General features: G+C 54.5%; 7 protein-coding genes across 7 annotated transcripts; 2 read left to right on the top strand and 5 right to left on the bottom strand.

Annotated features, from left to right (window-relative positions):
* Nucleotides 1–163: 163 nt before the first annotated feature.
* On the bottom strand, nt 164–2,785 carry CCOS01_06876 (YSIRK family gram-positive signal peptide; the record flags this gene model as incomplete). Its single annotated transcript, XM_060455044.1, has 1 exon — nt 164–2,785. One exon carries the CDS (start codon nt 2,783–2,785, stop codon nt 164–166), a length of 2,622 nt encoding a protein of 873 aa, XP_060314744.1.
* Nucleotides 2,786–3,473: 688 nt separating this feature from the next.
* Nucleotides 3,474–5,864, bottom strand: CCOS01_06875 (Noc2p family protein; the record flags this gene model as incomplete). Its single annotated transcript, XM_060455043.1, has 1 exon — nt 3,474–5,864. The coding sequence occupies one exon, from the start codon at nt 5,862–5,864 to the stop codon at nt 3,474–3,476; it is 2,391 nt and encodes a 796-aa protein (XP_060314743.1).
* Nucleotides 5,865–5,976: 112 nt separating this feature from the next.
* Nucleotides 5,977–7,133, top strand: CCOS01_06874 (VPS28 protein; the record flags this gene model as incomplete). Its single annotated transcript, XM_060455042.1, has 3 exons — nt 5,977–5,982; nt 6,434–6,670; nt 6,744–7,133. 3 exons carry the CDS (start codon nt 5,977–5,979, stop codon nt 7,131–7,133), a joined length of 633 nt encoding a protein of 210 aa, XP_060314742.1.
* Nucleotides 7,134–7,355: 222 nt separating this feature from the next.
* On the bottom strand, nt 7,356–8,630 carry CCOS01_06873 (uncharacterized protein; the record flags this gene model as incomplete). The annotated part of the gene is made up of 1 exon (XM_060455041.1): nt 7,356–8,630. One exon carries the CDS (start codon nt 8,628–8,630, stop codon nt 7,356–7,358), a length of 1,275 nt encoding a protein of 424 aa, XP_060314741.1.
* Nucleotides 8,631–9,307: 677 nt separating this feature from the next.
* Nucleotides 9,308–16,933, bottom strand: CCOS01_06872 (phosphatidylinositol-4-phosphate 5-Kinase; the record flags this gene model as incomplete). The annotated part of the gene is made up of 3 exons (XM_060455040.1): nt 9,308–9,676; nt 9,726–10,088; nt 10,151–16,933. 3 exons carry the CDS (start codon nt 16,931–16,933, stop codon nt 9,308–9,310), a joined length of 7,515 nt encoding a protein of 2,504 aa, XP_060314740.1.
* Nucleotides 16,934–18,444: 1,511 nt separating this feature from the next.
* CCOS01_06871 (uncharacterized protein) lies at nt 18,445–21,519 on the top strand (the record flags this gene model as incomplete). Its single annotated transcript, XM_060455039.1, has 1 exon — nt 18,445–21,519. The coding sequence occupies one exon, from the start codon at nt 18,445–18,447 to the stop codon at nt 21,517–21,519; it is 3,075 nt and encodes a 1,024-aa protein (XP_060314739.1).
* An 812-nt stretch (nt 21,520–22,331) lies between these two features.
* Nucleotides 22,332–22,942, bottom strand: CCOS01_06870 (BolA-like protein; the record flags this gene model as incomplete). The annotated part of the gene is made up of 3 exons (XM_060455038.1): nt 22,332–22,530; nt 22,597–22,703; nt 22,772–22,942. 3 exons carry the CDS (start codon nt 22,940–22,942, stop codon nt 22,332–22,334), a joined length of 477 nt encoding a protein of 158 aa, XP_060314738.1.
* Nucleotides 22,943–23,653: the final 711 nt, after the last annotated feature.

Here is a 23,653-nt window from a genome sequence, read left to right as displayed (position 1 = left end):
TTATAGATACCCATGAGACATGAATACCCCAAATAAGTATAAATTTAGCCGTATTGATTGAAATTGGAGGGGTTTGACGTGGAATTAGAATGTCCTTGCTTAAGAAGTACTGTATTCCTATTGAACGGCCAACTTGGCGCATTATCTCTGTTCTGCATCTGGTCTAGTCGTCCGCCCTCAAGGGCTCCGAGTAACTCGTCATGTCTTCATCGTCAACCAGCTGAATTCCCTTGAAGCTCTCGTCATCGCTATCATCATCCTCTTCCTCTTGAACAGGAACAGGGAAGGTCTTGGGCCTGATTGGCAGTTCCGGACGGCGGTGCAAGTCTATAGCACCATCGCTCTGGAACGAGTGGATGGCAGAAGGCCTGGGAGGAAGCTCTGGTTCTTTGCCCGGCTGACTTGGATCATTTTCGACTGCAGTAGGAACTGGGTTTTCGTTCTTTGCCCCCAGAGCACTGAGATTCAGGGGATCAGCAGGCTGAGCGCTTCTCGCCTCTTGTTTCTCAGGAGGTGGAGAGCCTAGACTACGGAGCTCCTCGTGGTGAGGCGACCGCGGTCCCTGCTTTGCCTGGCCAAGACTTCTCAGGTTCAAGGGGTCGCCGCCACCGCCTCCCAAAGGATCGAAAGACCCCGAAACGGTTGCACCACCAGATCTAGAGACCTTGTTCCGGTTCGGGTTCTTTTTCTTCTTCTGTTCAGGCGGGTCAGGATGTAACGGGTGACGCAGCTCGTTCGGGAACCTGGCGGTCTGCTTGGATCTGATCGGCTGCGGCTCCGACTCCGGATCAGGTTGCGCCTCGAGCTGGATAAGCTCGCCCATCTGCGAACCCGCCTCCTCATCCGTAATCTTGATATCTAGGTCTTCGTCCTTTTCTATAACGCCCTCGCCGCCCTTGACATTCGGGAATCCGCATCGTGTCAGGATCTTGGCGATTAAGCTCGGGTAGCGGAGGTGCCCGCTGACTTCTGCGCTGAGGTTCAGGTTTTCGACTCTTTCAATGTCCTTGACTTCCTGGAGACCTGCGATGCCTAGCTGGAGAGAGGTGGTACGGTATAAGAACCCGAGAATGTAGTCCGTTTCCGAGTACACGTTGACGATGCGGCCAGACACCACGGACCGCAGGACCTGCCAGTGCTCCCGGTTGGACGGCACGGGGGCACCGATGAGCACCACGGTGTCGACTAGCCCGAAAGCCTGACGTTCAGCGAGTGATCGCAGACAAGAGTAGATGACGCGAGCGCCGAGCGAATATCCGACCAGAGTCACGGGCCTTTCTCCCTGGACCTTGGCGATGAGAGCATCAGCGAGAACGCGACCGGCCTTGTCTGAACGGTTGCGGGCCAGGTTGAAGGGGTTGTCAATCTTTGAAGCGGCGCTGATGAGGTAGGCGGGCCACAGAGCAGCCCAGAGCGAAGCAAGGACAGTGCGCTTGAGGATCTCAATCTTTACATAGTTCCACGCGTACGACGAGACGAGACCCTCGAGCTCAGCACCGAGGGCGAGAAGTGACTTCATCTCGTAGCGCAAGGCAAAGACTTCGGACTCATCACCCAAGCTGCGCCACGGCTTCGTCACGTCGCCCTCGTCATTCAGCCAGCCGTTGATGCCAATCGTCACGCGGAGGCGGGCACCCTGCTTGCCGTCCGGGTCAGCGCGTTTATAGTCCTGGCCCCATTCGTCCTTGAGCGGGAGGAAGCGGAAGTCTTCCACCTCCTTGGCGTAGGTATCCATCATCTCGCCCGTCATCTTGGCTCCGAACGCGCCAAAAAGGGTCCCGACCAGCGCGCCGTTCATCCAAAAGATGCCGAGGAAGCTCGCGACGCCTCCCAGGCCGACGCTGCCCATGATGCCGCCGATGGCGCCGGCGACCACAGGGGCCGCGAGACCACCCGTGATGCCAATGACGGCGGCGCCTGCCACGGAGGCCAGGCCGACTTTCCAGAAACGGCTCTTTTGGTTCTCTTGTCGTCGCTTCGCGGCCTCGGCCTCGGCGGACATGGTGGCCTTTTGACCTTCGGAAGAGGTCGCAGATTCAACCAGAGACTTTGCGATTTCCGTCTCCTCGGCGATGAGGGCCGAGAGAGGCAGACCGAAGGCGGACGTGAGATAAAGGGCCAAGACTCTGGAGTGTGCTGAGTAGCAACCGGTAGACAAGATGAGAACCAAGAGGCAGCTTAGCACCTCTTTCCTATCATTCGCCGGGATCGTGGTGAACCGGCTCGGAATGGGATGGTAATGCTCCTGCAGTGCGGCCACCTCCTCGTCGACCTCGTTCGCCGCCGGAGGAGAAGAAGCAGTCTGGGAAGCATCTCCAAAGTTGATCAAATCCTCTCCGACGCCGGGAGACTCTGCGTTCAGCTTCTCCTGCTCATCTAAGCGCTTCTTCCTGGCCTCGAGGATCTTGTCATCGTCCTTAACCGAGACAATTTCCTTGACCTTCTCGAGGACCTCCTTCCGCCACCCGTCAAAGTGCTTGAGCGCCGCCCTCCTCAGGGCCCGCAGCTGAGCGCTGTGCACGCCGGAACCGCCGCGGTCCGGGTGGCTGGGCTTGCTGCTGCGTCCGTCGCCGCGGTCCGGGACGAAGAGCGGGGCGTTCCTGTCCTGGAGTGACGGCGATGCCGGATTGCCGCTGGAATCTGCTGCTTGGTCGCCGCCGTCTTTGAGCTCGAGCTGCGAGCGCATGTAGCCCGTGATATCGAAGAGGAGAGTATAGAACGCTTTGCGGCGAGCCGGGTTAAGGACCACCACGAGCTGGCGGGGGTCTGCGGCCAGGGGAGCCATGATTGCGATGGGCTCACCGCATCCAATGAGACTTATTGATGGGAAGGTGACCGGATAAGAGAGGTGTGCTTCGGTATCAAACAACAATCTTGAGGAATAACAAGTCGAGGTAAGAGGCGGGCAAGATGTCAAACCAAGGACACGTGAGAAGAGATGTAGTCGAGTCACCTGAGGTGAGGAGAATGTGCATTAGGTGTCGGGTTGATCTGAAGTTAGGCAGACGTCTATCGGAAAGATCAACAGGGACTCTCAGCTGCCTGTGCCGCCGCACAGAGATTCCCTACAGTTGCACATCTTACCGGAGTTTAGGTGTTGATGTAAGCCCCCAAATCCTTCCCCAGCAAAAGGCGGTCTCAGTGTCCGGTCCGTGCTAATTTCCAGTCTCCATCCTTGCATCATCCATGTGTAAATGTTTCCAGGGTATATTTCATCTGCAAACGGCTTGCAAGCAGGCCGATTCTCTTTCAGTCTAGACCAGCGATGGCCAAGTATATGAGACATGATTGTAACAGTAGATAGCAGTATTCAATATAGGAGACGCGGAGTGGTGCAACGAGGACGCTAGATTTGAGGGCTACAAGCCTCCGGATTATTCGCAAATGCCTCCATGATATAACCTAACACCAGCGTATTTGGATTACGCCCTAAAAACACTTTTGCGTCTCAGATCTTCCTCAAAATCCGCAACCTACTCGTCGTCTTCCATATCGTCATCTTCATCCTCCTCCTCCTCATCCTCCTCGATCTCATCGTCATCCTCGGCCTCGTCGTCCATCAACTCGTCGGCGTATTCCTCCTCAGAGTCGTCGTCTGCGGCGTTCTCCGCAACCGCATCCTTCTCCTCCTGCTTACGCTTCTTCTCGTCCTCTTTCCTCGCGTCCTCGAGCGCTTTGGCCTTCTGCTCTCTAATCTTGCGCTGCACGACAACGTATGCGCCGAGGGGCGTCTTCTCCCACTCAAAGTCGCGAAGGAAGGCATCCACCTGCGCGCGATCCTTAGGCGCGAACTCCACCTTCGCACGCTTCTCCTCGATGAACTTGGCGTTGGTCTCGAGCTTCTGCACCAGCAGCACAATCTGCGAAATGACCTTGTTGTTCTTGTTGCCCGTCTTAATCTTGCGCGCGCCCTTGAGCCAGCGCTTCAGCTGAATGAGAACGGGAAGGGTGAACTCGGGGAAGGCAATGTTCTTGCACCAGATGGTGAAGTATTCGCTTAAGAGCTCAACGACCTGCTCGGCGACACCGTCCTGGTAAACACGCGTGCGGAGGTATGACTTGGGTGCCTTGTAGGCAACGTGGAAGTCGAGGGGCTTGATGGACGAGGCCTTGGGGAACCTTCTCATGTCGGCAGACTCGAGAACCTCAATCAGAGCTGAAGCGAGAGGAATGTAGGTGTTGGTAGCGCGGGAAAGACGAAGGATGGAGCGGATGAGGTGGAACCGCAGGGGGAAGAAAGTCGGCGAGGGGATAAGGCGCATCGCTCCCAGAGTCACTTGCACAAGGGGATAGATCAGGAGCTTGAGCTGTCCCTCCTTGCCAGTCTCCGCCTCCTTCAGGGGGCTGCAGTGCTCGGCAAGCACGCATGACCAGAAGTCGAGCGAGTGGGTGTATTGCCAGTTGTAGATGATCTTATGGGCGTCCTTCTCCTTCTTGACGATGCTATTTCTGAGGTGAATGGCGAGTTGGCGGATAAAGGTGAAGGCCGTGGTGTAACCGACGTTTTGGTCAATGCCCCAAAGCTCAGCAGCGGAGTTCTTCAACAGGTTGATGCCCTGGATGGTGTTGGCGTTTGTTGTCCTGCAACCGGAGACGAGTCCCTGGTACACCGTCTTGAGAACAGTCTCGCGAAGGCCCTTGTCGCCGATAACGACGAGTTTCCGCAGGACCAGGAAGGAAGTGATCTTTGTCGTTTCTGAACTGGCGGGTCTGGCCCAGTAGTTGACAACAGTCTTGATGAGAGCCTTGAGAAGCTTGCGGAAGGACATGAGGTAGGGGACGAGGGGCTCTAATGAGCCAATGGTGAGCTTGAGAGTAGCATCGTCGGACAGTGTGCCGAGAAGGTGAATGATGGACGCAGTGAAGGTCTTGATCATGATGGACAGGGTGTGGAACTTTTTCGAATCGGTAGGCACGTAGATCTTGCCAGACGCAGACTCCTTGATGGGCAAGTGGTGCGAGATGATCTCGGGTATTTGCTTCAAGGCAACGATCAAGATGTCGTGGAAGACCTCGGGGCTGGAGATGGTGTATCTCTGGGGGGTCGAGTCGTCGGCGTCGTCCTCGTTGAGATGGGCGGCGCAGCGGAAAGCCAGGACAACCTGACGGGCAGCACGCAAGCTCTGCTTCTCAGCGAGAAGCTTCTTCCACTTGCCCACCATCTCGCGCGTCAGCTCATTGTCCGCAGCGACGACCTCCTCGATCTCGGCCTTTTTGGAAGCCTTCTTGCGCTTCTTCTTCGGTTGTTCCTCCTCGTCATCGTCGGACTGATCGCTGCCTGCGCTGAGCTCGTCTACTTCAGCAAGGTCTGCGTTCTCGTCAAAGTCGAGGGCCTCCGGGTCGTTTTCCTTAAGGAACTTGTAGAATTCGGGGTCGTTCTGGGCGAGCTTGTCCATGGCTTCCTTGGTCATGCCAAGGTTCTCGTCGTCCTCATCGCCCTCGCCGTCTTCGCTGTCGCTTCCAATGGGCTCCTCCTCGACGGAGAATTCCGAGCCGCTGCCCTCCTCCTCAGAGTCCTCTTTCTCTGACTGCTTGGCGGGCCCATCGCGCTTCCTCTTGCCGAGCTTCTTTGTCGCATTCTTGTCCTTCTTATCGATGATTTCCTCGAAGCCGCCCTGGAAGAAGTCGTCGACACTCATGGCGCTGACCTTGGTGTCCTTCTTGTGGCCATTGGCCTTTGCCTTGGCAGCGGCCTCGTCATTCTTGAAGAATTCGGAATCCTTGGTCTTCTTGGTCGCCTTCTTGGCCTTGACCTGGTGGCGCTGCTTGATCTTCGCCGTCTCCTTCCTCTTGTCCAAGACACCCTTAAGCTTGTTCTTTTCAAACTTCTTGGTCGCCTTGAGGTTCTTCTTCTGGGAACCCATGATGGAGTATGGAGCCGGGGTTATTCGGTCCTGTGGTTTGGAGGGGGGTAAGAGTGAAGTTTTGGCTGCAGGGACTCTGGGAAGTGGACGCGGGAACCTCGAGACTTTCTCAATGGCAGTAACTGCATGGCGTCCGTCCAAATTTTTTCTGAACGCTTATCTTATCAGAAAACAGCGCTAAGCCACCTTTGGTACTGGTTCCTCAAAGGTTGCCCCACGTTCTACCTTGGGCCTGGGAACCTGCACACCCGTGTCTTACGTCCTTGACTGTGGCTCTGCGACACACCTGTCTGCACCACCACTTGCTACCTGAGAGCTCCAACGACAGCTCAAAAGCTGTCTGACGACCATGAAGCCGACCACGATCCAAGCACAGCTGCGAAGATGATCCCCCGGCAACCCTATGCGCCGACACCGCATAGCTATATTCCCAATACCACACTATCGGCAACCATCAATCTCGATGAGGCAAGTTAATTAAGCCCAATCACCGTCACCGTCATCCCCTCCAATAACTGCCCCGCCCCCGCAGGCATACATCCAGCTAACATGACGATGCGTCACAACAGGAGGTGAAGCTAGCCGACACACGCGCCGAGCGCGACCTGCAAGACTCGCTCGCCGAGATCTTTAGCATTATTGTCACCCTGGACGAGCTCGAGAAGGCTTTCCTGAAAGATGCGATCCTTGAGGCCGATTACACCGAGATCTGCGAGCGCTCCCTGAAGCAGTACAAGTCCATTTTAGCAGACGAGACCGTGGCAAAAGCCTTTGTGGGCTTGGAGGAATTCAAGGCAGAATGGGATGTTCGTCTACCACTTCTCTATACCAGCCAGTATCGCACACGTTGCTGACCATGTCGCCCACTTCCTACAACAGCTCGAAGTCCCTCGCGCAACAGAGCGCATCCGCGTCGGCATGCCCTCGACAACCGTGACAGCCTCATCAAGCGCTGCTCCGGCTCCCACGGCCGCCGGTAATACGAGCGGCACGCTCATTCTGGAAGCGACGCAGGAGTTCATCACCTTCCTCGACGCCGTCAAGCTGGGCCTGCTCTCCAAGGATCAGCTGCACCCCTTGCTCTCCGACGTCATCCAGTCCGTCAACAAGGTCACCGACCGCGACTTTGACAGCAGGGGCAAGATTGTGCAGTGGCTCATCACGCTGAATCAGATGAAGGCCACGGATGAGCTGAGCGAGCAGCAGGCTCGCGAGCTCGAGATGGACATTCAGCAGGCTTACCAGGGGTTCAAGAGTACTCTCACGTAAACAAAGAGGTGGAAGGTTTCGAAAGAGGAGAAGTGTATGTTGAGAGGAATATCCTGTTCTTCCTTGTTGATAGATACCAATGCAGAGCGAATCCCACCAGCTCTTGATTTTAAACCAGCCGTTTTACTTTTTTCCCTTGTGCCTATGAAGAATGCATGTCATACCTCGTGAAGAACGCCAGGTCGATCAACCACCCCGCCCCATCCAAACCCATTCATCTTCCTAAACCAAGAATGTCCAGAAGCTGGGATACACAAACTCATTCTCGAATATCCGCCTCACCTGCTCCAGCACGAACCTCTCGACCTTGCCCACATTCTTCAAGCTTTGCTTGCCCCCGTCCCGGAGGCCAATCTCGCTCTCGACCTGGATCTCCTGCAGCAAGCCGCCGAACCTCTTGCCCGGCTCGCTGGGGCCCGCGTCGTCCGCGCCCACGGCCGTGACCGCGTCCTCGGGGCTCAGGAAGCAAAATTGCACCCTCTTCCGGATATGCGCCATCACGCCGACGCCGTCAAACGTGAGGCCCGTGACGCTGAGCTGCACGGGGATCCCTACGAAGCTCGGCATCGGGTAGTCGAGCAAAATCTCCGCCGTCAGGCGCAGCCTCACGTCGCCGGCGTACCGTATGCGGAACACGGCCTGCAGGTCCTCGGGCCTCGGCTCCCGGAACCGCGGCGCGTTGTTGTTGCCGTCGTCTTCGTCTTCCGGCAGCACCTCCTCGTCCTCCTCCTGGATCGCCGACCCCGCGAGGTGTGTGTCCCGCGTCGGCGGCCTCGACGCACCCGCCGACGTGGGCGCCAGCGTCGACACGCTCGACTTTTCTCTCAGCTGCGCCAGCGCCGGGTTGAAGTCGCTTACGGAGATGGAACTCTGCGAGGGGTTCCGGCTGTGGCTCGGCGAGGAAAATCCGTTCGGTGGCGGCGAGCCGACAGGCGAAAGCACGGCCGAGGTGTCCAGCCTGTTGCCCATGTGCGCGCCCGCCACCGCGGCGAGGGGCGTCTGCGTGCCCGACCAGCCGGTGCCCAGGTGCGACTGGAAATAATGCAGGTTCGACGTCCCGCCGAGAATCCCCGGCGTCGATACACCCAGAAACGGGCTGGGGAAGTCCCCAGACTGGCCACGGAGCGCGTGCGTGCTCAGCCTCGGCGGCATCGACGCCTCCTCCCTCTGCCTCCTCCTCTCACCGGCGCTCAGCTGACTCCTGGGCCCATGCTGCTGCTGCTGTGCCTGCTCCTCGAGGATGGCCTGCTCCTCTTCCTCGTCATCCTCAATGTCGGAGTTTTCCTCGTAGAATTCTGGTAGCGGGTCGGTGATGTCCTTAAGTTCTAGTTCGGGGGCGATGGTCCCGAACTCAAAGTCGTGTACTTTGACGGACTTGATGAAGCGCGGCAACGGCACAGCCTGGAATTTGGTGTGAATGAAGTCGCGGATGCGGAGGGCGAGAGCCTCTCCGTCGGGGCCCGTCGTGAGCGTCTCCCAGTTGAGGTCTATTGACATTAGAGCTGTGGTCTTGTGTGACAAGAGGAAAGATAAGTGAGGACTGAGTTGTTGATCAAACGAGGTAGTGAACTCAGGTGAGGTGCGCAAGGCAGTGTGCACACAGGGTCGATGATGGATACCTTACCCTCCACTGTAGATTCTCTCAAGCCAGTGCTGGGGCTCAGTGACCTCCAGGTGGCAAGGCACGGGCTTGATGGGGTGGTAACGGCAGCATGTTGCGCTAAATTGGCTTTCTGGTGGACCGAGTTGCTCGTTTCCACAGGTATACTTGAACCCGTGGATAACATGAGGCAATGCTCATGGCCTTACTGCCTGATAGATCTCTCACCACGCCTGCTCAATTATCGTGGGGGGCTTCATCATTCGTTTATGTGCCATTAGAGGGTATTTGTATTGGGAAGGCCGTGATTCATCGACGCCATAATGCTACTTTAGGTCATTTCTTTTTGCGGACTCTAATACTTCCGTCCACTCCCTCAGACTAGAATACCTCCATAATCATCAATCCATTCATCCTTGTTGAAGGAAAACGCCGGCAATGCAATGCTCTCTTCTCTCTCTCTCTCTCGGTGCTACAAAAGTTCATTTAATTACAGTCGAGTAACCATTGGCAGGTAATGTTCATGGTTGGCCGGAGGTTCAATCGGCCTTTGCATCTGATTCGAACCGTGGCCTCATGGTGTTGTTGAGTTGAGGCACGCCGAACTGATGCCAGCAATTTGGTGCTTGGAGTATATACCTGCATAGCGTATTAGCCGATGACCGGGAGAAGCCTGTCGAAGATATCTGTCAAGAACATACCTGGCCATCGCCTCCCGGAAACGAGACTTGTATTCCTTGGGACTGGTCACTGTCGGGCGATTTCTGCCACCGCCAGCAAATCCTCGATCTTTGATCCAACTCTCGAGTTTCTTGTCCCATGTGTACGTCCGGATACAGTCAATGATACCAACAACCAACTCCTTCTTAGCTTCGTCCACGGCGATCATCAATGAGTAGTCCATCACGTTCTGCCTTGCGAGGAACAGGGTGTCGTTCCAGACCTGCCCTTGTGTTAGTATGCGGCTTCTAATGCCTTATTCGGGAACTTACGGATGCTCTCAGAAGCTTCTTGGAATGCTCGCGCGCGAACAAAGGAGATTCGTAGATAAATTCAACCATGTTCTCGTCAAGAAGCACCTCGTTCTGCTCGCCTGTGGACTGGATTTTGCGATTGCGCATTGATCCCTTCAAGTCGAAAAGACGGGTCGGGCCACGATCGTAGAAGAGATTCTCCATCAAAAGAAGGTCTAGCTTGATCTCAACGCCAGTGACTGGATTTTTGATAATCAGTTGGAAGAAACCTAGCATCTTGGCAATGACAGAAGGCAAATCATGGAACAGAGCCTCTGCCATGATGCCGAAGTAGGCTGGAGCGAATCGAAGGAAAGCCGACGTCTCAATCGGCGACAAGCCCTGCATGTACGTTAACTCATGATCTGGAGCACGGGAACACAGCGAATGGAGCACCGTCTTACCTTGAGTACCAGTCGATCATCCAGAGTCTTGAGAAAGACCGACTTCGTTTTCCCGCCCTTCGAGTCCCACTTCAGGCAGCGGGAAAGAGACTCGACAATGCGATCTGCAACACCGCACTTCCGGCGAAGCGCATCGAATTGCTCGGCATAGAAGATCTTGCAGAGCATTGTCGCAGAACCTTCCTTGAATTGATACTTGAGATGGGTACCCGTGGCTCTGAGCAGACTCTTCTCTAGGTCGCCCTCTTCCATCATGAACTCACCACCAGTGTCAGACATACCAGAAGACTTGCCCTCGAGATTTGATGTCTCATAGTCCTTTTGTATGGCCATCCGCTCTTGACGGCGGATATCAGCCAGCTTCGTGCGATAGTCATCAGAGCTTAGCGCAAAGGCAATAACGGAGGAAGGCTCGTCCTCTCGTACAATCACGTCCGAGTCGAGGAAAATATGATCGCTGGCATTGACCGGGTAATCCAACTGAGGCCAGCCACTCGCAGATCGCTCGGCCCAGAAGTTTGTAAGCATCTTCATCAAGCTAGTCTTTTGATGCTTGGGTAGTTCCAACGGAATCTCGGTGCTGGGCTCAAGTGAGTCTGCAAGCTCCTTCACATCGGGCAGCAAGTCGCCTAGTATGGATTCTTCGTTGTCGCTTTGCCCTTCGTCGTCCGATCCACCGTGGCTGGCAGTAACCGTCGCAGTGTCGTCAGTCTCTCCGCCAACGTGGTGCTCTTCAGATGCGGCCGGAGCTTCTGTTACAGGCTGTGACTCTCCCGTAGGCGGCATTGTGTCGGGTTCCGTATGCACAACACCTGGAGGTGCTGGGGTTACGGGTGCAGTCTTTGGCTCGAGAATCTTGATCTCATTGTTTTGTTCAGTGTTTGACGGCCCGGCCTCCTGAACGGCATTGTCAATGTTGTGATAGACCTCCACAATGGCCTTAGTTGCTGAGCGTGGCAGACCGGCACGAGGTTGATGTTTCGCTAGGCGCTTTCTGCGATCTTCCCTTTGCCTTTCCTTCTCGAATTCGCGACTCAGTTGTTCAAAGTGCTTGGCAATCCTAGATACCTGAGACGACACGTGCGTATCCTTCTTCTTCGTGATTAGCCGAGGGATTGAGGAGGGGCCGGCCTTTCTATGGCTCTTCATCCCCAACGCCAGCCGATCAAACGGTTTCTTTTCCACTTTGAAGGATGCCTCGCTGGAATTTTCGCTGGGCCCTGCGCCATCCTTTGGCAAGATTGACTTGGCAAAGCTTGACTGCGATCTTGGTAACGTTTGGGCGGGCTGAGATAGAGTTCTAATCATCGGAGCCCTGCGAGCCAAAGTACGCTCCGGATTTGCTTTCGGTGCCTCAGCGGGCTCGTTGGCCAAGGGCGTTTCGTTACCCATGACCTGTTGCTCACGTCGAAGCTGCTCGACTTTTTCTGAAAGAGAAATCCCTGTGGAGGTCGTAGTGAGTGGAGGTCTGGTAGTTGGTGAAGTTGGCTCGATAGCACCCGAATCACTCGAGGTCTCTCCAGCTTCATCAATGGCAGCAAAAGAGAAAGGATTCTTCCCTTTTGGCGAGCTTGGAGTAGCCAGATCCAGAGGCTCGACTCTTTCCAGTACGGATTCAGCCGGTGTACTAATTTTGCTCGTCTCTGAGGACTCAGGATTCTCGTCTCCGGTAGCAGGCTTGTCCTTCAAACCGGGTCCAGATTCTTGCTCTTGGGATGGCTCCGGTTCTGGAATTGGCTCCTTTTCTTTGAGCTCTTCAGGCTCATTCTCTGGATCGCCTTCGTTCTTGGTCGTCTCCGAGGCACCTTCCTCGCTAGGTTCAGTTGGGTCGGTTGGTTGAGTCGAAGACTTCTCATCAGCATCATCTGAGAAAGTTTGAGATGGAGGTTCCCCGGAGTCCACGGTGGAGTTACCGTCGGTGGAGGGAAGAGACTCTCTCGATTCGTTGTCCGAGAAGATCTTCTTGAGCTGAAGCATCGTCAACTGGCGCAAATCTTTGTCCGGCAGAAAATCGGTCTCGAATTTAGTGAAAGAAGCATCCCAATCGCCAGCCTTTTCCAGCATCTCTCTGACAATGGCATTGAACGGAATGACTTCGTAATACTTGGAATTGACGTAAGTTTCCTGAAGTCTGCGGGTCAATGCGACTTGGTCATCCTGGGCTTTTTTGGCAAGTCGGTCGACTTCGGTCTTACACGCATCGGCTTTTTCAGGCAGAACGCTGTCGATGCGGATGCTTTTGATCCTGAACTTGACAGAGTTGATGAAGCGGACCCATCGTTCCTCAATCTTGTTGAAGATCTCATTCTTGAGCTTGAGGTCATTTTCGACCTTCCACGTAATCCGAGCTCGGGGGACGACAATTTCGAGAAGATCGATGGGATCGTAATGGATCCTTACCCAGGTGTCACGGTAATGGAAGTACCGGATATGGTCGCGGTGATGGTCGTGCGGGCACCCAGAGAATTCGTGAAGCCGCAGGCCCCTGCTCCAAAAGAGAAGCTCAAGGTACTTGCCAAAAGAATATTTCCATGTGCTGTCAGACATTCCCATCTCAGGAGAATCCTTCTTGCATGTTTTGCAGTAGCTCCACATAGTGATACCATCCAAGTTGCGTCTTTTGGCCGCCGGCTCAACGAAAATAGTGACTCGTGACTCATCATGGACGTAGGTGCGATGATGCGCCGTCATCTTCCGGTCACAGCCATTGGCTGTGCATATCGAGTCCTTACTGATGCATAGGTCTTCAATGTACTGACCGAGAGTGCAATCCGGATCCATGCTTCCGCTCTCGTCGACATGCTCATCGTAAAACGCAATTGCAATCAGCCCGGGCTCTGAGCACGGAATTTTGGTCTCTGTACAGATGACTGAGTACAGAACGACAATATTCTGGTGAGAATAGGGATCGAAAAGGTCGAGATTGCCCTGGATGTAGTTTTCCCATTGCCGGGTCTGGACCTGGTAGTTGTAAAGCGCCTTGTCATATTCGGCATCATGCACGGCGTGCAAAATTTCCATAACTTGGCGAGGCGCCTTCTGCCCGATAGCGTGGACCATTTCAGGCTTAATGAGCTGGAACTTTTGTGACTTTGACTTCTCGGCGTCAATCTGTTCCTCAACAACATCTTGATCCCTCAGCCGTTTCAAGTAAACCAATCTCCGTTCTTGCTCTCGCGCCTTCATGAGCAAGTAAGGCTGAGCAAACTTGACGAACGGAGAAGCTGAGAGGATCTTGGTCTCGTATCTCGCAACCATATCGCTGTAGTATGTTGGCATCGGCACATCTTCTGGTACTTGGGACTCAGGAGACGTAGGCGGAACGTGAGAGGCATGAAGAGATACGAGTGGAGGGCGTTCTTCTGCAACATGCTCTTCAGTCTGATCTGACGATACTGTACCCTCTGCAGTGACCAAAGACGTGCCATCACTGGTTTGTGTAGGGAGTTCAGAATCCGTGGGCGAGGTCTTCAATATTTGCGGTCCCGTTTCTGCGAGTTCAGTTGACGCGCTGAGAGATCTAGGACCATCCTCGGGATTTTGGCGGAGAGAAGATGACAGAGAGGACGATTCCTCAGGCTCTGCAGGCAGCTGAATGTACTCGTCTCTCATCAAGCACGTCTCCAGCTTCAAGTTGTACACGACATAGACCATGAACTCTGTGATCTTCTTCATCCTTGACAAAACCTCAGTTGAGTCGCCGCGGAGAGCGATCGTACAGCCAAGCTTCTCAGAGCACCCGGAAAGGAAGATGTAAGTCTTTTTCTTTCCGGGATAGTTCTTGTTGACGTATGTCTTGACTTCGAAGCCGCCAGATCTTCCGACCTGGACTTGCAAGGCCAGCATGTCGAGAGAGGAGATGATGTCTGTTTCCGCGCATCTCGACACGGCTTCGATGACCGATGGCTTGACATTGTAGGCGACAGCTATGCCTGCCTCGGAGAGGTACTGCAATGCAACACCAGACACAGATTTTTCACAGAGAAGTAATTGTGGGCGCAAGTTGATGATGCGATTGACGACAATTCGTAAGAACTCCTTCTCCTGCTCGATGACAGGTTGAAGACTCATAAAGTGTTGCTGGTGCCGCTGGTACTCTATCGGGAAAGAGACGATGACGATACGGGGATTGAGGATGCGGCGTGGCATGCTCTTGAGAGCAAGGTTCTTTGTGAATATGACACCTGAGACGTAGCTAGTGTCCCCGGGTTTTCCGCCTGGTATTTTCTTTAGCTTGACGTAATGTCGTATGTCCATGTCATCTCCCACTCTAATGTCGGGTGTAACGTCGTCGGTGCACTGTAGCAAGATGGGAACTAGAGCCTTTTCCCATGCTGGCACATTGGGTATGCCGGAGTCTTCGAGCAACTGATGCAGGAGTCTCTTGACATGCAACATACTAGATGGGTTGAGCTCCACCTGTGGCTGCTTGTCCGCTTGCATCGAATCGCTTCTAGTCAATTTCGTGGCTTCGATAGCAGGATTCTCAATAGTGAAGACGTTCTCGTTGGACGCGGACGGACCCTTGAAGATGCCAGATTTGGGGCGCGGGGACCTCATCTGATGGCTCACATTACTGAGATTGCGTCTTCTCGCAGGGCGGCCATGACCGATAAGACTTCCCGAGCCGGCATTATCATCTATTCCGCGACTTGTGAAGCTCAACCCGCTAACACTCTTCTCCCCTCGTCCAAGTCGGTGTCTCCTTCCCGTGCTCAAAAACGGTCCGAAGCTTGACTTCTCATGGTCGTAGCTTGATGGTTGCAGATCAGCGTTTGACATGGTGGCAAATATGCTCATCTGTTCGTCACCGCTGGACTCGTCTGACATGTAGGCAGCCAGTTCCGGGTCGATGATATTGTCGTCGTGGAAAGCCGGATATTTCGGCTTCTTGGCCATCTCTTCAGTGATTCCCTTGCGGAACGGGGCTCTATCGTCTGGCATTGGCTTAAACCTTGACATGAAGTTGTTGTGATGCTTCGAATGGTGTCGTCTGTGACCTGACGATTGCGGCCGATTCGCGGATGTTAAAGACCTCAGAGAACGTGAGGAGCTCGGGCGGCTGAGCTGCGGTGCATCTATTTCTAGAATAGCAGAATTTCGGTTAGAGTCATTGATCCTTCTGGTCGCAGGAATTGCCATCATAGGTGTCTGGACAGATCTCGCGTCACCCAGGTCCTCCATTCGATCAGCGAAACTCGGTTCTTCAACCTCAGCCTCTGCTTGCGTCGCCTTGGGAGTTGCCTTGGTTTGACGAAAAAGAGCTGGCAAGAATGACTCGTCCCCAGAGTCGTCAGAGCCGCTCCCTTCATACAGTCGCTGGTTGATGACTTTTAGGCAAGTTTTGCAAACTCTGAGGGTCCCTGTCATTCCAAATTTTGAGGCTGGGATGATGGAAGTGCATTTTGAATCAAAGATGCACCCGCAGGTTCGACAATGGTGCTTTCTTCTAAAAGCTGAGAACGGCTGGCCGCATATGAAACATTCTTTGCAAGTTTCATCGGCCATCCAAAATTCTTTGCTCAGAACCTGACGCCGCATCCTATCAAGCCTGGCATTGACTTGTTCAGGGGCACCTTCGTTGGTCGTTGTGCCAGGAATGCGCAAAGCCCCCGTTCTTCCATGTATGGGCTGAGCAGCGTGGGCGAAGGAGTCATGGTATACAGAGTCGTGGGCAGTCGTACTGATGGGGCTGGGTTCTGCGGTGACATGTTCCATCGATGAAGATCTTGAGGGGGCATAGCCAGGTGACCGAGAGCGACTGATGCGATCAATGACTGCTGGTCGTTTCGGAACTAGCATCATCGACGACGTCGATAATGTAGGAGACCGGGGATCCGCGGTCTGCAACTTAGGGAGCTGTGGTGCGCTGGTCTTGATTGGGCTCAGGGGCTTATCCGAAGGACCGTCGACAGCTGTGTCTTCGCGTCTGGGCCGGGGAATAATTCCATGGGTTCGCTCGGGGAGGATTGCGCTGGGTTTAGGCTCTAGGACATCGAATTTGTGATCATGCCCGATTCCAAACAGCCGCGGATCAGGGTGTTTGCTGATACTCCGCCTCCCGGACGTTCGAACTGGGCCATCCTCCATGCGAGCTACGCTTCTTGTTGCTGTAGCTGGTGCGACCTCAGGATTTATGGCCGTGACTGCTGAGGCTTTGGCCACGCTGGGCAAGCTTTGCCGGCTGGCAGCGCTCGATTTGGACGCCGTCATCGCGGAAATGGATGTCGCTTTCGATGACTGAGGGGGGTTTGACTGGCTGTCAGACATGACAGTGTTCATTCCTGACGAGGAAGTACCTGTCATGGGACCGTCGTGCGTTGTTCCCGAGTTGAATGAAGAGCTCGTAGCGGCGGTTTCAACGCGGGTGAGGGAAGCGATGGGTATTTTCGGGGTTGTAGCCGTGGTGCTGGTGCTGCGTTTCGATGCAGCATCGAAGCTGTCGCCATCGTCGACGTCTTGCTGTCTCGCCCCGCCAGCGCCTACCGCCTCTTTAAGCCGACTGTAGAGTCCACTGAGGCCATTTTGAACCAGCTCTCCTGCCAGAACCTTTGTTTCTGTTGCCGGAAGAGATGAGGGAGGAGGAGCAAAGTCGTTGAATGTCGTCAAAGAGTCAGACTGGCTCGCCGATGTATGGATTCTGTTCAGAGTATGGGCTAGCTGGTCCTTATCGGCCTGCGAAGCGGTGGATATGGAGTTTATAGAATCATGGCGGCTCCTGAAGCCTGGAGGCGTAGATAGAACTGCCGGAGAGTTTGGCTTCGATGTGTTGTTGCTCGCCATCTTGCGCGGGCACGAATGCGACGAGTGGAGGACTGAGCTCGTGGTTGTCTATAACGTGTGTAGCGCTAGCATCTTTTCATGTCAGGTTGACATGATGGACGATCGCTGGATGTAGTTTATTCGCGGGGTGTCTTGAGAAATCGAAAGCTTCTCCCCGTAGTCAATCTCGACCTAATCGGACCAAGTCTAGCTTATGTACTCGTGGTTCGTAGAAGCGAGGGGTTCGCTACCGTCGGTAGGGGTTTGTTTGTCGATGTCTACTTGGGGAGTAGAGCGTGGTGTATATCGTTGTAGTCTCGGAAAGAACGCGGGCAAGATACAGTGTCTGAGAAGAGCACAGGTGACGAGGAGAATCGACGTGGCGAAGGTCAGGCTCTGGGTGTATGTGTATGTTCGGGCGAAGAAAGATTGGGTGTGGGATGTCGTCGTAGGTCCCCGCGTAAGGTTGTCTGCAGTGCTGCAGAAACAGGCAGTCTTGGAGACGGCGCTGATGGGTTTTAGAGGGCGGACTATCCGTAGACTACTGCGAGCCAGGCAGCGCTATCCCTTCAAGGTCTAGGCCCGCGTGGCCCTGCGATGACCAAGTCGGCACAATCGTCAAACGTGGGTGGGATGACGCAGCGACGCAACGAAGTTGGGGTTGGGTTGAGCTGGCACTGCGCAGTTGGCAAATCCTGGGGGGGCTGCCGTAGGTACTGCACAACGCAGCAGGTACCTACTCCAACGTTTTGCAGAAACGTAGGCGTTAGTGTTGTCTACGATACCTCGGGAATGGCTGACTTTGAGACGCCCTTTGAGCAGTCCATATGAGAGCCCGTTGCAGGAATGCAAGCTGGGCAAGGCAAAAGGCGGTACGGAGCACCTACCTACCAGGCTCAAGGTACCTGTACTTGATCTTACTTTCTCTATTGCGGCAAATGTGGATGTACCCAGTACCCGTTCCCTTCCCCCGGCATCAGCAATGCCTACTACGTATAGGTACCTTAACCCACCACCAAAAGGAAGATAGACACCTTAGCTGGCCCACCCACACTCAAAACGCCTGGGTCCTGGGTATTTGGGGACTTGGGGACTTCGGGTTACGAAGCTCGGACCACTATCCTGTCTTTTCCAGCACCACCCAGGAACCCCGCAGTTGCTGCCACTTTACCTTGGACACCCAGCATGGGAATTCAACAGGGAGCCAGGGACACGCCGAAAAACGCGTTTTCTCCAAAGTACCTAGGTATCTTTGGCGCGTTAATCAATTGACATCTTCTGGTGTTCACCATTCACAGCAGCCCTGTTCCTGCCATTGATTACAACCGTCGGCAAAAGTCTTATTGATTCATCACCATTCATTCCAAGATTTTCAATCTTCCCTTGAAGGCATTGTCTGCCACCTTGTCAGTCGCCATCACAACAAACACCTCGTTTTAACACCGAATACTTCTTGTTACACCAGCTAGCAACCCAGTTGCGAATGCGGAAATTCACCATCCCAGCTCAAGGCTGCGATCCTCACCACCACCATGACTAGTTCATCGAGTAGCTCGGAACAGTCCATCACGTCTGCACCCTTTGGTCTTCGCAATGGAGCTCAAGTGCCTCGGAAACTCGTGAAGATTCCCAAGGATCAACAAGCAATCTTTTCAGACAGTGGAAGACAACCGTGGATCTCAGCTCTCAAGAATAACCCACAACAGAATGCCGCCAGAGTCCCGCCAAAGGTCCTTGAACAAATTAAGTATTTTCATACCTCTCGGACACTACCGCCACCTGCCCAGAGGCCAAACGCGGCTGTTTCCAGTGCACCAACTGCATCCGTCTCGGTCTCTGAGAATACGCCCATCCATCAGCAAGATGATGAATCAGACTCTGAGCCAGAGGTGCCCGTCAGCTCCTGGCCGGAATCTCCCCCACGACCACCCCGTGGAAGAGAGCTACAAGAAACCCCCTCTCCAGCGTTTTCTATCAGGTCACAAGTCATCATGACCCAGGCCCAGTCTGGTGTAGAACGAATTATCTCCCAGTCCCCACCACCGCGAACGCGAAGCAGCCCTCAAATTCGGTCTTCACCACCGATGATCCCAGCCACCAAGCGACAGTTCTCACCTCCTACAGGCGCCAAACGTCGCCGCCCAGCTGAAGTGTTTCCGTCCAGCAGCGCCGGTGTGGAAGACGAGCTGGAAACCGCCATCCCAGGGGCTCTTTGCGAAGCGACACCCCCTATCAACGGAAGAGCCGCGCGTTTGACTACTGCATCTCAGGCTCTGACCAGCCCTCCCTGCGGTCAAGGAAGCATGGTTCCGTCCACTTACAAAGACATTAAGAGCTCCGACAAGATGGAAGAACCAGTTCACAAGAAAAGAAGGATGAAGGCAGTCGAATTGAGCTCCCAAGAAGTTGAAGAAGAGCGCCCTTCGGCAAGAGTTGATCCAAAATCTGTGGCACCACTTCCTCAGACTCATCAAGGGGCTCTACACACAGCCTCAAGCTCTGCACTTGCGTCAGCGGCTCTTGTTACCGACGAGCAACCGAAACTGGGAACACCCAAGGTCGTCAAAGATGCCCCCAGTCTTTCTGGAACTGCCAGCGTTGGTCACAAGGCAGGTGAAACATCTCGTCCAGATATTACCACCTCCAGAGCACACGTCCAACCAACTCTGGAGAGTGGGGGTAAGGCAAAAAACAATGTTTCATTGGCCACACGTGGAGGATTGTCTGAGGGCGATGGCCTGAAATCCTCGATGGAAGAGGTCCAGCGGCAGAAAGCAATATCATATCTCGACGAAAGGTGGAAACGGAATGGTCTTGATTGGATTCCGACCGCTTTCCAGCATCTCCAGCCAACTCTGACAGCTCACAGCCTTGGTGTTCTGGTCGCCATCACCCATCAGGCATTAAAGGACGGTATACAACTCGCAAGGCTGTGGTCGAAGCCTGATGGCCCGCTTTATAAAGCGGCTTTGAATGTTGCAGACGGAAAACTGATCTTCTCCGAAGAAGTCGCCGAGGCATCACTCTATTTCTTCGGGGCAGAGAAGTCGAAAGCGGCGAAGACCCGAGGTCCAGCCTCGGGTGAAGCAAGAGCAGCACCTGTCGGAAGCTCATCGAGGCCTGCAAGCCGTCACCGGACAGTGTCTCAAGTGACACCCATCAATTCTTCACCTCCACCATCACCCAGTGCCATGCAAGGTATGCAGCCGACTGCTATTCCACAAGTGCTTCAAGATAGTCGATACCAAACCTTCGATGTCCATCATTCAGCACAGGACTCGGTCAAGAGGCCCCCTTTTGCACAGGATCCGCTGGAAGCTTTCCGCCACGTATACCCATCCTTCTCGGGCAGCGTAGGTGACTTTGTGAAGGCTTGTTTCACGATCAAAGACCTGCGTCGGAAACGACTGCTTCCCAAATGGCTCTACGACGACTTCATCCGCGCCTTCGTGGACGGGTTCGTCCCTTACATCCAAACCTTGGACGATGACGAGGAGCCGCTCTCGGCATATCAGTGGTACGTCGAGTACGTGGACCGGCCAGCATATCAGGGCGGTGTCGTGACACGCGAGAATCTGTATCTGGTTTTCAAGATCTACCACAGCGAATTCAAGTCGGCAAGGGAGTCTGTGTTGGAGAGCGGAACCCCGTTTCCAGAAGTCGCACAGAGGCGTCTCTCTGAGCAATCAGCGGCCTTGAACCTGAGCATGGGTCCCAATACGCCAGTTGCGCAGCAGAGCAACCCCACCCCGAGGCCTCATATCGAGACACGCACATCGGACGGCACGCCTAGCAAGCCTGCTTTCTCCCCCGTGCGTGCTTCACTCACGGAACAGCCGATTGCATCGAAAACGAACGGCAGTGGCTGTGTTGGCGAGCAGTCTGCTAATGAACCTCATACTCACAATGCCTTGCCTCCTGCATCTGACATCCCCCCTGCCAATGGGGAGAAGGCCAAACAGCGAGTGACAAACAACGCGGCATCAAGCCCTCGGAACCCTCCGGCATCTGCCCCGGCCATTCAACGACACACAAACGCTCTGCAGAACGACGAGGACGTCACATTCATATCCAGTACCCCGCGCCCCCGTACCGCAAACCCTTTGGAGGAAACTATCAAGACAGAAAGCAGCGATAACGGCACCACCGCCACCGCCATCACCACCACGCCGTTGCCGCAGAAGGCAGTTCCCAACCCCCTACTATCTGAGCAGAGGGTCCCTTTATTCTCGAAGCCCACCAAGGACGCCATCATCGCAGAGACCCCGCCGCGCAAGACAGCCGGTCCGCCCAAGCGGACTACCCAGCACCCAGCGGTACGTCGTAGCCTGCCGGCCTCTTTCTCCGACGGCCGACCGCCTCCCGCGTCGATGCCGATCAAGGCCTCAGTACCAGTGACGACGAGCCCGGCCGCGAGCCCTGTGCAAAGCGGTACGCCAGGAACCGCGTTGGGTTCCTTTTTCCAGGAGAGCCGCGTGAAGAAACGCAAGCAAAAGACGGCCATGACGGAGAAGGAAAGGAGACAAGCCGCTTTGGCCAAGATGGAGAGGATGTCGAAGGAAGGACGGTATAAGCCCCCGTCTAGCACGATGCCTCCCAGGTCTTGAGGTCTTGAGCCAGAGGCCAACGTCGTTCATTTACAGTCTTCACTTGAGCCGTTGTTTGAGAATGGGCGAGGATATGGGCATCAAAAGTTGATCTTGTGTTGAGTAAAAGGGGTCGAATGATGCGGTTCTGTAGTAGCTGACGGTCGAGGTTCATTTCGTATCGGTCAGCACTGTCTATTGGCCTGCAACATGGAAATGGAGATGAAGCATAACGACACACATTGGGCGGAAAGAGCAAGACTTGATTTGAGTATAATACCCCTTTTGTAGCGAATTGGTAGAAGGTATCAATTGTATTACACCACAGGTGCGATGAGGCCACAAGTGGCAAAGCTGATGCTACTCTCCAAAATAACAAGGCCAAGGTTCTAAATTGCTCTTGCAATCAATCTGATCTGTCTAGACTGGATCTAGTTGTGCTTTTTCGTGCCCGGCTCTCTGGAGAGTCTTGAAAGTTCTATGTTCCCTATGAAAAAACACATTTCGCCAAACCCCAAGATGCTTCCCGTCGTATCCTAGTTGCAAATGAGTTGAGGGTGGTGGGTAGGTGGCTTGAAGGTGGGGGTAGGTTATTTGGGTTTCCGTGTCGCAGCAAAATTCCATGAGCCGACTCCGTATAGGTGGTGTTCACAAGAAGAAAAAAAACACCCTCTCTCTCCAGTGTTCCTCCATAGTTGTTGCGCTGTGATTTCCCAATATTCCGTCATGTCTCAAAGGTCGTATCTCTCGTGTCATTACACCCCCCCCCCAAGGTCGCCCTCAGGGTGATGTTGTGTTGTGGGTATATGGTTTTTATGGTATCTGTAATTTGCTCAGGTCGAGTCCTCGGAAGCTTGGGCCTCGGCGGCCTTCTTGGCCTTTTGTCTCTCTTCCTCTTCGGGGGTGAGGGTCTTGAGCTGAAGGGCGTGGATGCCACCCTCGCGGGCCATCTCCTCGCGCAGGAGGGCGTAGACCATGCGGTGGCGGGCGGACTGCATTTTGGACTTGAAAGACTCGGAGGTAATAACAAGTCTGCGTGATGACTGTTAGTCAAAAGAGGTCTCGTACTGAGGAATAGCAGAGTCTGATTTGCCGTACCTGAAGTGTGTTTCCTTGGAGGTGCTACCAGCCATGGCCTTGTGGTGGCTATGGAGGTGGGAGTCGTTGTAGATTTCGAGGGTGGTGGGGGAGAAGGCGGCGGTCACCTGGAGTGGTTCGGTTAGCAACGTTGGCTCACGGACGAGAAGGCTGTCTCAAGGGCAGGATATCGTACCTTGGACCGAATAGCGTCCTCAACGGGGTTGGTGGAAGCCATGGTTCCGTGGGGTCTGGCAGCGCCCGAGAAGCCGAGGGCGTATCTTCGCAACATTGGTGTCTGTAGGTGTGTAGTTCCTCCGGTCAAGCTACTCCCAATCCTGCCGACAATGGGGCGGAATGTGTTCATGGGGAGTAGAAGGGGAGGAGGAAAGAAGAGAAGAGGGAAGGAGGTTTTCAAGTAAAAAAAAAGTAGGATGCGACGGTCTGCGGCGTGCGGCAGCGTGCGTCGACCGAGAAGCGGTAAGGAGGTATAGAAACTGGACAGGGGAGAATAAGAAAGCTGCCCTTGCGCTGGTGTGTAGTGTACAGATACCGGTGTGCGGTGTGGGTTGTGGTTTGCTGTGATTTGCTAGCCCAACAGCTTTTTTCGGTTTAGGTAGAGAGCGACGAGAGCGGGAAGCAGAGGAATGGAGCCGCTGCGCTGCTGCGTGTGCAAAAGGTACGGTGTGCAAAAAGTGTGACCCTGGAACTTGGGACTGGGAGCCGAAGCATGGATGATGGGAGATGGGGGTGGCGCTGGTGGGTTTGACGCTTGACAGAGGAAGCGAAGCAGAGGAGAGGAGAGACCGAGAGAGACAGAGGAACGACGAGAAGGATGAGTGGATGATGGAGAAGAGCCCAAAGCGACAATGGAGGCAGACCCCGGCCCAGGTAAGGTACGTTGTGGAAAAAAAAAGAAGGTAGAGAAGATTCGGTGTATCGGTGAGAAAAGAGCGGACATGCGGGATGGGCTTGGCAGGCAACATGGCACATGCGTCCCGGCCAATCAGCAGACCGGGGGCCTTGCCTCTGTCCTTCCGGTTGGTAACCGGAGGACCCGCACCGGGGAGGCACTTCC

The sequence above is a fragment of the Colletotrichum costaricense genome (assembly GCF_030867565.1).
Source record: "Colletotrichum costaricense strain IMI 309622 chromosome Unknown Scaffold_6.1, whole genome shotgun sequence".
In the NCBI taxonomy this organism is placed as follows: Eukaryota; Fungi; Ascomycota; class Sordariomycetes; order Glomerellales; family Glomerellaceae; genus Colletotrichum; species Colletotrichum costaricense.
Note: the sequence above shows the minus strand (reverse complement) of the source record. Positions and strands in the feature narration are given on the sequence as shown.